This window comes from Eucalyptus grandis, chromosome 4, assembly GCF_016545825.1.
Source record: "Eucalyptus grandis isolate ANBG69807.140 chromosome 4, ASM1654582v1, whole genome shotgun sequence".
In the NCBI taxonomy this organism is placed as follows: Eukaryota; Viridiplantae; Streptophyta; class Magnoliopsida; order Myrtales; family Myrtaceae; genus Eucalyptus; species Eucalyptus grandis.
The window spans coordinates 15,292,596-15,305,893 of NC_052615.1; the positions used below are offsets into that span (position 1 = coordinate 15,292,596).

Sequence of the window (13,298 nt, forward strand, 5' to 3'; positions counted from 1 at the left end):
TTTTTGACTTTCTTTTTTGCCTTTTTTAATGGCCGGGCGTCATTTTCCAATGGTTAGCTGGCCATAAGGGACAACCTCACTCACCACGGGTGAGGCTCGGCCAAGCGAGGGGAGCCCTTGCTCGGGCACAGCCTTACAAGGGTCACTTGGGCAAGGCCGACCCTCACCTAAGCCAAGCGAGGCCAACTCCGCACCGGGCCAAAGCGGCCTCACTGGCGATAGTCAAGCGAGACGCCCGGCCTAGGCAAGGGTCATCCTCGCGAGGCTCGCCCTCACCCAGGCGAGTGTTGACCTCAATCATACCACATTTGGTGAGGGCCAGCCCTTGCCCAAGTCAGGGTGGCCTCACACAACGTCGACAGGGCGATAGCAACGCCGGGTGAGGCCACCTTGGCCTAAGTGTAGGTTGACCTTGCCTAAACGACCTTTTTGGGCCACACCTAGGCAAGGGCTCCCCTAGCCGGGTCTCACTTTCACTTGAGCGGGCCTCGCCGGTGGCGAGCAAGGCGAGTCGACCACCAAAAAAAGACAAAGAAAAAAGCCAAAAAGAAAAGAAAGGGAAAAAATAATAAAAATTCAAAAAATATTAAAATATTATTTAAAATTGTCCATGTCAGCTCTAACAAATCTCATCAAGTGCAGCAATATACCTCGATGATATCTAAGTCCTAATGAGTAGTCACACCGCCAACCACTTGAACAGTTTGCAGAAAAATTATGAAGAATCATGGGATTATGCTTTCCCAAAGAACACCCGCGTCAACGTCGCATTTTCCAGGTCAAAATTGGTCGGATGGATTCATTGATAAAAAGTGAGAAGGTTTAAAACGAATTGGTAAAAATGCAATAAGTTTCGGACTTTTAAACAATTTTCCTTTTTTTTTCTACATACTAGAAATGGACATGTCATTGAAAATGATTGTCCTTTATTAGCTTTTTCAATCAACGAATCTTTCAACCAAAAAAAAAAAAAAAGGTTTGATTAATCCAAACTAAGTTTTAGGCTCCCTTTATTCAATGAAGAATAACTGATCGGGAAATTTTTTTCTTAAAAATAATTGTTTATCTCGCTTACAAAAATAAATGAATAAAAAAATTCATTGTTTTTGAAAAAATTTTAAGCACAAATGATTATTGATAATATTTTTTATTGACTAATTAGATTATTTGTAGGAAAATGTTTTTCAAATCATTTACTCTCTAGGAAACAAACGAAATCTTAATAAAAGTCTTATTTTGTTAAGAATGCCACTTTGAATTTTTAAGATATTTAAACATCAAATTGCGCATATTAAATTACATTTCTATCTAATGGCTAAGCGTTTAGAATGATCAACAGTGAACTCACTTAAAAATCCTGCTTGCGCGTGAGAAGGGTGTACAATTTTGCCTCATGCTCACCGGTAACTTGTAGCCAGATACAATAATCGATTGACGCAAAATCCTCATTTTAGTTTTATTCAGCCAACCAGCGACAATATCCAGTCGAAGCACTCTGCTAGGCTCTTAAAACTAATAAGTCTCTTACAGTTGAACGTACGCTGTATGTCTAGTTGTCTACAGAATCTACACTTCAGAAGGTCCAACGTTCCAACTACAATAAAATGAGTGCGGGCATCGCCTTCACACTTCGATTCCACCATTAGCCCCTGCAGTTTTCATTATGAGGCGGGGAGAGAGAGAGAGAGAGAGAGAGACAAGCAAGGGCTAGTAAGAGTGAACAAGATCAGCAGGACGATCTTATTGCCAGAAGTGCCACAAGAAAACTCACATGGGATTTGATAAAAATATTGCAGGTATCGAAAGATGGTAACATCTACAGGACAATTACAGTTGCATGTCTATCAAATATTTATCTTCTTTCCTCTCAAAAAGTTGGATTTACAGCTCCTAGTGCGGAATGGACTGATGAATTTGTTGTCATCTGAAACAATTGACATATTGTTTAACCTAGGAGCTAAACATTTCTCAAGAGAGGCCAACTTTTTCTGATGATATCACCAATCTTCACATCGATCTGCTTCTGAATGTGAGGTGGGCAAAGCTCAGCTGCAAAACTGTTCAATTTTGCAGCTAAATTTGATTTCTGAAGTTCCTCTTCAGGCAGGTTTCCCATCAGCTGGAGGAGGAGTGGTTTCTGCTTGAGCTCGAATTTCTGCATATTTCATGGTATGGGAATTCTTGTCAGAAATGCTGGTGAGAAGAGACTATTTCCAGTTTTTGATCAAGAGCTTGTGATCAACAAAAGTGCCAGATGGTACAATCGAAAATTCATATGGAGTGCATGCATTTCTCAGGTGATGAGCTGAAGAATTTTTTTTTTTTTTTTTTTGTCCGCAATATGCAGTCTAATTGCAAGGCAAAACCAAATTAAACAACTAGAAGAGCCATAACATGCTGCAGAGGAGCCAAGGAAACAACCTTTCTACTTGATCACAATAGATCTGGTTTGACAATTCAGGGCATCAACCTAAGCAAATTAATACACAGGTGGACCTCTTTTCTCTTCCAACAGAACTAGCAGCAAAGTACTTTCTTACCCATCAAAAACACCTAGAATATTCACAGATCATCATCATGGCAAATCAAGACAAATCAAAATAGTCGGAAGCACCAAATCCCCTAGTTATTTCCCGTCATCTGGAGGAATTTTCGTTCCACGGAATTAATTACTGGTAACATATTTGGATTGCAGGTATTTATGTAGCATTTGGTTGAGGGAACGCATCAGTAGCAGCCAGCAATGAATAAGGGACTGCTCTAAATATGGAAAGTTCTTCGACCTCACTCGTTTTCAGTCGAGTCAACACAAAGTGAGGGCAGTATTAAAAAGTTCAGAATTTACCTACCAATTTTACTCCAACAAAAAAGATGGGATGGTTAAGGTGGACACAAGGTAATGAGAGATGAGACAGGAACAAGTTCAAAATTACTTATTCGGACATACCCACTTGATAATCAGCCAATTAATATTGTGACCTATTGAGTTAATGATGACTGGTGAATTCAATTTTCTGATAGGTACACTTTCAAGTAATAATGTGCGGTTCCCAATAACTTAACCTGATGTTCAGGCTCTGCATGATAAAATGTCTCAAGATGTTGAATCTGAGTAGTGACAACACTGCTCCTGGACTTGCTTTGCTCTTTTTCTTTGCTAAGGGCTGCTAGCCTGGACTCTTCAGTTCCATTTGTGAAGATAATTGACCTGACAACACAATTCCATCAGTAAATATTAGGTAGACACAAAGCAGCAGACCGCACATCCTAATTCTGATAAACAGGAAAACTTTCGATGCAAATAATTACCGTCACCTGTACTGGTTACCAACATCTGGACCTTGCCCAAGAACTTGTCTCGAATCATGACTAGACCAAAAGACATCCAAAAGTTGCCTGTAATGAATCAATCTAGGATCATATTCCACCTGTGGAGCAGCATTCACAAAAACAAACAAAGAACGAGTAAATATTGATACCAACTAGCAATTTTCTTGTCATTTAAAAGATTAAGTTCCAATCAGGAATACTTAATAGTGACATTTCCAAGAACCAAAAACCATGGACATACTGAAGTCTAGAAACTCTCCTGCTCAAAAGAGAGGATTTATAGATGAAACTTTCTCGCGAACCTCCTCCTCCTTCCGACTCCCCAAAAGGAAAAAGAAAAGCGACAAAAGGCAAAAGAAAGGGGAGAGTCAAAACAATGCTTTCTTTTGATAGAATCTCAGTTTGAATCCCGATTTACCCCTTCATGCTAACAGGGGTTCGATCCAAAATCTGCTTTTGCTTGCTCAAATCCTAACCTCTTATATGCCCTATGTCCCCAACAAAATTCTCATCATTTAAGGACAACTTGTGACGAGCTTGGCATTCACACAAGTAACTTTGACAAGCCTCCTGACTCCTTTAAAGAAACATTAATGGCCCAAGATGCATCAATCCAGAATGATTGACATGCATAAATCAGACTGATCCTCAGAGGAAAGTGCAAAAATAATCCAGTACCTTTCACTTCATTAGCAAATCACTAATGATGGAAATGCAAACTTCCAGGATCAAACATTCAATATCACCTCTCTCAACATCTTATGTCAATTTCTTTATCAACTAGACACTAGGGGCGCTTATGACAAAATTTATGTTTCTCTAATTCTTTGTTTTTCTATTCTCCGGAACAAATTTAGACCAACAATCTGTTTAACAACGCAATTTCATTTTTCAATTTCTGGAATAGATTGCTATTCCAAAAATAGATTTAGAGTTGAAATCAAAAGATAAAATTTTTAGTTTTTCTACTTCTGGAACAAAAGTAAAAAATGAAATCTCTTCTCATCATTCAATCTCATCAGTGCTTGCTGCCCACCCACCAGCCATGGGACACCGGACCCCCGCCACTAGTCGCCGGATGCCTGCCGCCTGCCACTGGCTGCGTACTGCCGATGCTGGCCACCCGGCCACTAGCAGCTGGCCCGCAGCCAGACGTTGGCCACTGCACCCCTATAGAAATTTTATTATGTTATCAAACGAAATTTTATTCCGAAACAGAAATTTTGAGTTGTTATCAAACACATTTCTTTGTTCAAAAGCTCGTCCAGGAATAGAAATTGAGAAATCAATTTCTGGCGAGAAATTTTATCATGCATGCCCTAGGAGACTGGCAGGACATTATTGAAAAGATGTCCAGAACCTATTCAATTGATCACAAGCAACTACCATGCAATCTTCGCCCTTTCCACAGACTCAAAACTCCAAGGTTTCACCAAGATAAAGCTGAAAGTACCACCTGGCAGTGGCATCTGATGCTTAATGTGGGATGACCATAGTGAACAGTGTCCTCGATTATTAGGAAGGAATTCTAGAGTCATACTAACAAAGGTGCAAGGAAACAACGATGTGAAGGGCAGGATTCTGAAAGCGAAAGAAACAAGAACAATGGCATCCACACTAGTTGGCAAATGACAGCTAAGCATCTCCGATCATTGAAACCACACGCCCGGTCGATAGCACCATCAGCTCCCGATCTGTACAATCCCAACGTTTTCAGTCTCCTATTCAATCGCAATTACACGGAATCTTCTCGTAATAGCTCCATAACATAACACCGAATCACAGAATTTCTCAATATGAGAAAGCGATTCTAGATTTACGAAGAAAACTACCTGAACGCATTCGGCGTGATCGCGCAAGCTCCGGTACTCGGGGTTGGGCTTGGAACCGCCGGCGTAACCGACGGCGGTCCGGACGACGCCATCGAGGCAGCCGAAGACGGCCTCGGACCTCCAGAAGCTCCCGAGGGCGAAGACGGCGGTCCTCAGCGGCTGGTTCGGAGAGCCCGCGGCCGGGTCGGGGATCCGATTCGCGAACCTGATGCACTGGGCGTTGCCGAAGAACGAAGCTAAGACGACGACGAAGGTCGAGAGGTTGGGTAGAGAGAGAGGGACGCCTCTCGAGAGACGAATGGAGCGGGTCTCGGAGAGCTGCCGCGGCCCTTCCATGGGCATCGGCGAACGAGAGCGTCCGCAAGGGGGAGGAGGAGGAGGAGGAGAAGGAGGAGAAGGAGGAGGCGGATGATTGGGATCGGGTTATGGATCTGCTCGTTTTCTTCAAATATCACTTTGCCTATGTTATTATATTTTAAGCCATTTTCGTGCTTTTTTTGGGGTTAAAAGCCACGTGTTCATGGTGACATATTTACCATAATTTCTTTTTATAATAGGGAAAAAGTAGGGAAAAAGTCACAAAAAAACCTCAAATTTTGCCTCGGGTGACAGATATACCTGAACTTTTTTTTTTGTCGCGAAAAACTCCAAAATTTGCTAACTATGACACATTTATGCTAAACTCTTATTTGTGACACAAAAAATCCTAAACTTTCATTTGTGTGACACATTTACCCTAAATCATAAGGGCGTTTTGGTCTTTTTACTTTTAAAAACTTTTTTCTTTTTTTTTTTTTCTTCTTCTTCCTTCCCTCCGCTGGCCATGGCGGAGGGAAGCCGGTGTCCGGCGAGGGCCGCCCTCGCTGCGTCCGGCGAGGGGGACGCCGGCGAGGGCACTCGCCCGACGCGGGAGGGCGGCCCTCGTCGACGTCGGGCGAGGGCCTCCCTCGCCGGATCTGGGGAGGGCATCCTTGCGGCGTCAGCGAGGCGGCCCTCGTCGGCGTCCCTCGCCCAACGCCGGCAAGGGTGCCCTCGCCGGATCTCGGCGAGGGGTGCTCTCGCCGGCGTCGAGCGAGGGCCTCCTCGCCGGATCCGGGCGAGGGCATCCTCGCCCGACGCCGACAAGGGCCGCCTCGCCTTCGTCGGGCGAGGGGTGCCCTCGCCAAATCTGGCGAGGAGGCCCTCGCCCGACACCGACAAGGCCGCCATCGCTGCGTCGGGCGAGGGGTGCCCTTGCGGGCGTCGGGCGAGGGTGCCCTCGCCGGGATCTGCGGCGAGGGCGGCCCTCGTCGACGTCGAACGAGGGCCTCCCTCGCCCGGACACCCCTCACCGGCACCCCTCGTCGGGCGCGGCTTCCCCCCATGGTCGGAGGGAAGAGAGAGGAAGAAAAAAATAAAAAAGAAAAAGAAAAAAACAGAAAAAATAAGACGAAAATACCCTTAATGGGGTAAATGTGTCACAATTAGGAAACTTCGGGATTTTTCGCGTCACAAAATAAAGTTCGGGGTAAATCTGTCACTCGAGGCAAAGTTTGGGGTTTTGGTGACTTTTTCTCTTTATAATATCAAAAACTACAAACTTATATTTATATGACATAGTTACTCTAAACTTCAATCTAAACTTTTATTTGGGTGACCTAAAAGATTGCGTATCATAAAGTATCACAGAAAAAATTTGAAGTAAATGTATCATGTAAATAAAATTTTGGGAGTTTTTTGTATTATTGAAAAAACCTTGGGATAAATGTGCTATATGAATACAAATTTGGGATAATCCCACTGTGAGCTTTTGAATGATTTGGCTTTAGTAAAAAATGTTATGGTTTTGAAAAATATTTTTCGAGAAGACATTATCTTGAAAATAACAATATTTTCCATTGCTCAACAAAAATATGAAAATGAATAGGAATTTTTTTTTTCACCGTTTGGTAAGGAAATTAGATTTTCTAGACAAAAATTACCTAAAGACTAAATTTTAATTATTTTTTCTCCTTTTTTTTGGGGGTCTTTCCTTGACTAATGACTAATTATTGGCAAGAGACGATCTTGCCAGGCTCTAATGAGGCTAAGCTCATTTATCTTTAGCAAGGCTTGAGCCTCACCCGATCTAACTAGACTCAAGCTCAATAGCTATCCCTCCCCTATGGCTATTCGCCACCATTGGCCAAGGAAGAAGGAAAAAGAAATGGAAAGATAAGGGAAAAATAGAATAATTAAAATATTGATTTTTTAAAAATCTTTTACAAAATGTATAAGAACAAATATTTCATTCATCAAAGACCCGAGCCTAAGTGTTGAAGACTTGCACATGGCCTTTGTGGACCAGATCTCAAGTATTGGAGACCCAACCACATCCTTTATGGACCTCGGCTCAAGTACAAGGGAATTGAGCACGAGCACCGAGGGTTTAGGCTTGATCTCGATAGACTTGGGCATTGCCACCAAGAGCCCAGGCGGCCGCCGAAGACCTAATCCCGAACTTTAGGACTTGGGAACCTTCGGGACTTGGGAACCAACATTAGAGTTTTCATCCATAAGTATAGAGTTTCAAGTCCATGGCTAAATAGTAATATTGTTAAGGACAATATTTTGATTGATTATTATGGCAACTTTCAAAACATGTGGAAAATTATTTGAGAACTTAAAAAAAAAAAAAAAGTTGTTCAAAAAATTTTAAACTTATTGCACTTTTACCAATTAAATTTTAAATATTTTAATTTTATCAATTAGTCATAAACGTTTTCATATTTTGCGAATTGGGTTCAGCCAACCAATTTAGCTAGAATTTATTGATGTAGACACGACCATCCAATGTGGGACGGTCTTGGATAGCCCGAGTTGATGTAGAAAAAATTTAATGATATCATAACATTTTTTCGATTTTTTTAATTTTTTTTCTGAATTTTTGCCTTTTTATATTTTCTTTTTGCTAGTGGCCGATCACTAGCCATGGCTTAATCGGCTGGCCTGCTTGCACTTAATTGAGGTGAGGAAGACAGACCTGAGGGAGGACTAGGTCTGCGAGGTGAGGTAAGGGTAGATGTAGGAGTCGTTTCGAGTGAGGAGCTTGCATGATAGGATGGTAGCCATGGCGCAGAGCTCGAGGTGGAGGTAGTTGTGGAGGAGATGGGCGAGTTTGAGGGAGAGGGAGTTGGGATCGGTCTGCTTGGTGAGGTTGAAGAGGGACTCAGCTTAGGATTGAAGCTCATTAGAGGAGGACATGAGGTGGCTTCAAAGTGGGAGGGATTGTGGCCGAGGGCCATCACGAGTTGTGCTTACTGGAACAAGATGTGTTGGGGATCCATGGGAATTAAGGTTTTCCTTTCATCGAGCTCAAGCTCGAGCTCTAAGTTTGTGCCATTGTGGCCACGATGGGCTCTCCTAGATCTAGGTGAGGCTAGGTGAGTGCCATGACTCTCGCTAGCCACAAGCCAAAAAAAAAAAAAAAAGTAAAGAAAAAAAAAACATAATGAAAAAGTGAAAAAAATATTAAATATTATTAAAAATTGTCTATGTTAACGTTAGACATACCATGTAAGACGGTTGGTATCCACGTCAACAAATTTGACTGGGTTGACTTAATTGGCAAAATGTAAAAAAGTCTATGACTGAATTAATAAAAGTGCAATAGATTTAAAACTTTTTGGACAATTTTTCTGAACTTCTACCATGTAAGTCTTCAAGTTCCTATTGGATTATCGACCCCCTTTGCATTAAAATTGTGTAAAATAAGAATTAGCAAGGAAATGTTAGTTGCGAGAGAGAAACATTACCTTTAAAAATATAAGTTTATAAGTGCTGCATAATAATGTGGAGATTTCAAAAAAAAAAAAAACTGAAGAAAATCAAACCATTTAAAATTTAAATGTGAGATTTAGTAACCACTTTTTTAATTTTTTTCATGAATCTTGCGGAGCTCAATTTTGACTTTTGTATATTAGAAAACACTCAAAACTTTTCGAGGTTTTCAAATATTGTCCCCTAATAGCATATAAAATGAGTCTTCCATAATTTTTCAAAACTTAAAATATTGTTTATGTTCCAAGAATTGGGAGAAAGTTCACTCAAGCCTTTCAACCGGGGTGGTATTATGTTGGCAACCTAGGTAAGTACACTATTAGTGCCAAAAGTTGTGTACGACGCTCACTTGGGTGCCAAAAGTTTATTTTGAATCACTAAAGTGCCAAAAAGTTTGAAAAACGATCATTTTAGTGCCAACTCCGATATGATTGACTGGAAATCTGACGTGGCACTTTTTTATTAAATTTTGAAGCTGATGTGGCTCGCCGGAGAGTCTAGTCGCATCTAAACCACAAAATGACGTCGTTTGGCGTCTTTCCCCAAGTCAAAACCCTAAATCCCCAAATTGAATGAGAGAGAGAGAGAGAGAGAGAGAGAGAGAGAGAGAGAGAGAGAGAGAGAGAGAGAGAGAGAGAAGGCATGGCAGGGCTTCCTCGTCGTCTTCTTCCTCGAAGAACAACACCAGCACCAGCCACTCCCTGAGCAGAGCCCAATCCACCATCTCCATCTGTGCCCTCCTTGTTTCCATCACCCTCCTCGTCTTCTCTCTCTCCACCTTCAACCCCCCTTCTTCCTCCTCCTCCTCCTCCTTTGCCCTTGCCTCCTATTCTTCTCGTTGCTTCTTGCCCGAGAAACAACCTTAGCCTCTCCTTGCTCACCTAGTCAAACAACTATGATGAAGGCCAAGCGATGGTGGCTGAGCACGAAAGGTTGGCGTTGGGCGAGCATCGAACAAAAAAACCATAATTTCAATCCCATATGAGCTATGCGACATTGTTTTTGTGAGATCATCCACATATGATGGCAAAACGATGTCGTTTTCTTAAGAATGATGGAAAACGACGTCGTTTGGCCATGTTAATTTTTTTAAAATATAAAAGTCACGTAATTATTTTGGCCGGAATCTCTCGCCAGTGGCACCAAAGTGATCGTTTTTCCTTCGATTTGGCACTTAAGTGAGCGTTGTACTCAACTTTTGGCATTTATAGTATACTTACCCCATTGGCAACCAATTGAAAGGCTTGAGTAGAGCTCTGTCAACACGGTAGTTGGCATTTCATCCATCCTCAACTCACCACAGGCATGAGAAACTACTATACTCCCCTACCTATCTATAGCCAATACTGAGTACCGAAGAACTGACGTAGAGTCTACCTTTCCCACCAAAGAGGCCCTCAAGCTCCCACCCAAGTTTTTTCTCCCGAGTAGGTGAAAATACAGGGGGCGATATTGCAGGGTCTCACACCCTAAGACAAATCTCTCATTTGTTTCTTCCCCTTGAGCCTATTAAGGACAAGCTCATATCCAAAAAAACTAGTAGAAATATAAATGGGTGAACTCGACACCAAATTGAATATCTCTTAAGTTGTTAGCCACGTGGACAAGCTATAACTACTAATTCCTGATAAGCTAAAGTTACTTCTTGTTTTTATTGAAACCGACGAATAAGAAGTTACTAGTCTTAGTCTCGCATATGGATACATACTTGCTTTCCCAAAATCAAAAGTGTACAAACTAAGGTGAAAGTTAATTACATGAGTTGCTTAGTGGATCAACATGAAAAAGGTTGCTTAGAAACTTTTGAGGAGTAGCTAATAGCTGATATACTGAGAGTTACTGAACAATTTTGAGGGAGTCTAATTCTCATTCCTAATGGTAATGCCTCTGATGAAGATGAATGACCGATACACTATCAATTTTCATTATTTCCTGACTCCTAAATTACAATAAGTATTGAAATAACCATTAGCTATATGCTCTAAAACAACCATGTAATAGTTACATGTTATAGATTATTTGATGGCAAATAAGTTTTCATTCATTGTCTTATCTATATGAATGAGTCCATAAGATCAATTACAACCAAACCTATTCTTAAAGTGTTAAGAATATGTCTAACAAATTTATAGTTTTGTTGAATCTTTAAATAGTTCTCAGTCGATAGATCATTGAGAAGATATAGATGATCCAATTAAGGCCAGTGTGTTCTCAAGCTTCACTATTTAGAATTAGATACTTGAGGGGATGATGATTCACAAATCATTGAGTATTATAATATTTGTCACGCCCCGAACCCCGAGCACGCAACAACCCATTCCTTGGTCGATAGAAAGCGATGTCCCAGGACTCATCGTCGACCCTTCATTTTTATTGCACATGTGGAAGCGTACAAACAATCCCCAAACAACACAAATAAGGGATAGAAAAGCAGGACAACAATTTTCACAAAACAAACTTTCATAAACACCACAGGTTCTTATACAGAAGGTCTATCTCAAAAAGAACTACTGAACCACCTATGCTCCTAATCTTTCCACTTCAAGCTCCGAGTTTTTCATACAAGGGACTTGAAAATGGTTATACAATAGCCAATGAGCTATAAATCTCAGCAAGTCCCCCCTAGTCCCCCGATTAGGACACCAACTCAACTCGGGGTGTCTCTTCAGAACCACCCCACAAACAAGCAATGACTAACAACCAACAATCAATAGTAGGTTCGCATACAACCTTACCTAGTATGCCATACCCTGCAAGTTAAATCACAGCACAATACACGCAATGTACTTGGCCATTAGATGATGCAGTTCATCAATCACATATAAGTTGCGTCACAAGTGATTTCACCTGACCATTGCCACACCCTACACGTTATCGATTCATGTGTGCATGCCATAAATAATGTGATCCACTCACGCATAACCGAAATCAATGATGCTATGATTCTCATGCGTTCTTGCACATTAGTGCACCACTTATCACTCATCAATCCATTACACGCGTCCCGATTATAAGTTAAAATCGTTATAACATGTCATATACCGTGCCACACAATTTTATCCCATAATAATGCATAACGATCTCACTCTCAAAATTCAAATTCCCAATTCAAACTCAACATCCCCACTCAATAATCCGACTCAATACTCAATACTAGGCTCAAGGTTCTAGAGGTGCCCTCTCCCCACGAAGTTCCAATATCATGTGGCACTTAGTCCCTGACCTCAATCAGACATAGTTCGAGATACTAGAGGTGGCTCCCATGAAGTCACGTTGTCGTGTAGCACTTAGTTCTTGACTAGAAGAATCAAGGTACTAGAGGTGGCTCCCACGAAGTCACGCTATTGTGTAGCACTTAGTTCTTGGCCATAAAAAGCTCTAGTATAAAATTCAAGAGGTAATTCACACGAAGTCTTGCTATCGTGTAGCACTTAGCCTCTATATTATGCATGACAATATTGCAAGGCTTCTAGAGGTGGCTCCTATGTGACTTAAGTTACCATGTAGCACTTAGACATTGACAACAATAAGCAACGGTACAAGGTACTAGAGGTGGCTCACACAAGATTTCATTATCGTGTAGCACTTAGTTCTTTATAGGTTCACAACTAATCGTTTTTCTCAACACAACTCACTTTTTCATAAAAGCAGTCCATCTCCCATGTCCCTCGGACAACCATTTTTCCCATTTTTGTGAAAATCACTCAATTCATGCAAATGCCTATAAATTTACACATCCATTCACTTCATAGGATTAAAGCACATGAATTTAGACAACTTTTCGTATTCTGGATGAACAGTGCATGTGAACAGTGCGTGTGAACAACTCTGTGAATAGTACTGCGTGAACAGTGCACGTGAATAGTACTTGTGAATAGTGTCGTGTGAATAGTGAATTCCCAGAATTAAATAAGTAATAAATTAAATTCATAAATTAAACCAAACATTAATTAAAGCAAACAATCAATCAATTAAAGCTAAACATACTTAATTAAACACATAAGCCACATTAAGCAAATAAAACGAGATTAAGCTAAACTAATCTAATCCATCCATCTGACCACCTATCTTGGGGCTAAAGCATTTTAATTAAATCTCATAAACAAGAATTAACATTAACTAAACCAACCCTAAGCAAGTTTAGGCACTAGTCGATGGATCAGGAGCTAAACTCACCCGTTAAGTGGGCCGAAGACACAGATGCGGTGGTGACGACGGAGGCAACGCTCAGGAACCTCAACCACAACGATCCAAGGTGGTCCCAAGGCTAAAACATCAACCACAAACTTGGACTCCCATTGAAACTTTTAAAAAATGGACTGCCGAAGGAGAAATGGG

At 41.2% G+C, this 13,298-nt stretch overlaps 1 protein-coding gene across 1 annotated transcript; it reads right to left on the minus strand.

The window, feature by feature from the left end:
• Nucleotides 1-1,724: 1,724 nt before the first annotated feature.
• Nucleotides 1,725-5,504, minus strand: LOC120292513 (peptide methionine sulfoxide reductase A5-like). Its single transcript, XM_039310739.1, has 4 exons — nt 5,163-5,504; nt 3,316-3,428; nt 3,064-3,208; nt 1,725-2,155 (listed from the first exon to the last, which is right to left on the minus strand). Exons 1-4 carry the CDS (start codon nt 5,502-5,504, stop codon nt 1,958-1,960), a joined length of 798 nt encoding a protein of 265 aa, XP_039166673.1. The 3' UTR covers nt 1,725-1,957.
• Nucleotides 5,505-13,298: the final 7,794 nt, after the last annotated feature.

What these genes read in the sequence shown, in the direction of transcription:
- LOC120292513 (XM_039310739.1), bottom strand. Translation starts at nt 5,504, where the DNA reads ATGCCCATGGAAGGGCCGCGGCAGCTCTCCGAGACCCGCTCCATTCGT. An exon ending in GATGTTGGTAACCAGTACAG is followed by an intron (nt 3,209 to 3,315) that starts GTGACGGTAATT and finishes TTGTGTTGTCAG; the next exon opens with GTCAATTATCTTCACAAATG. An exon ending in ATGCAGAGCCTGAACATCAG is followed by an intron (nt 2,156 to 3,063) that starts GTTAAGTTATTG and finishes TGAAATATGCAG; the next exon opens with AAATTCGAGCTCAAGCAGAA.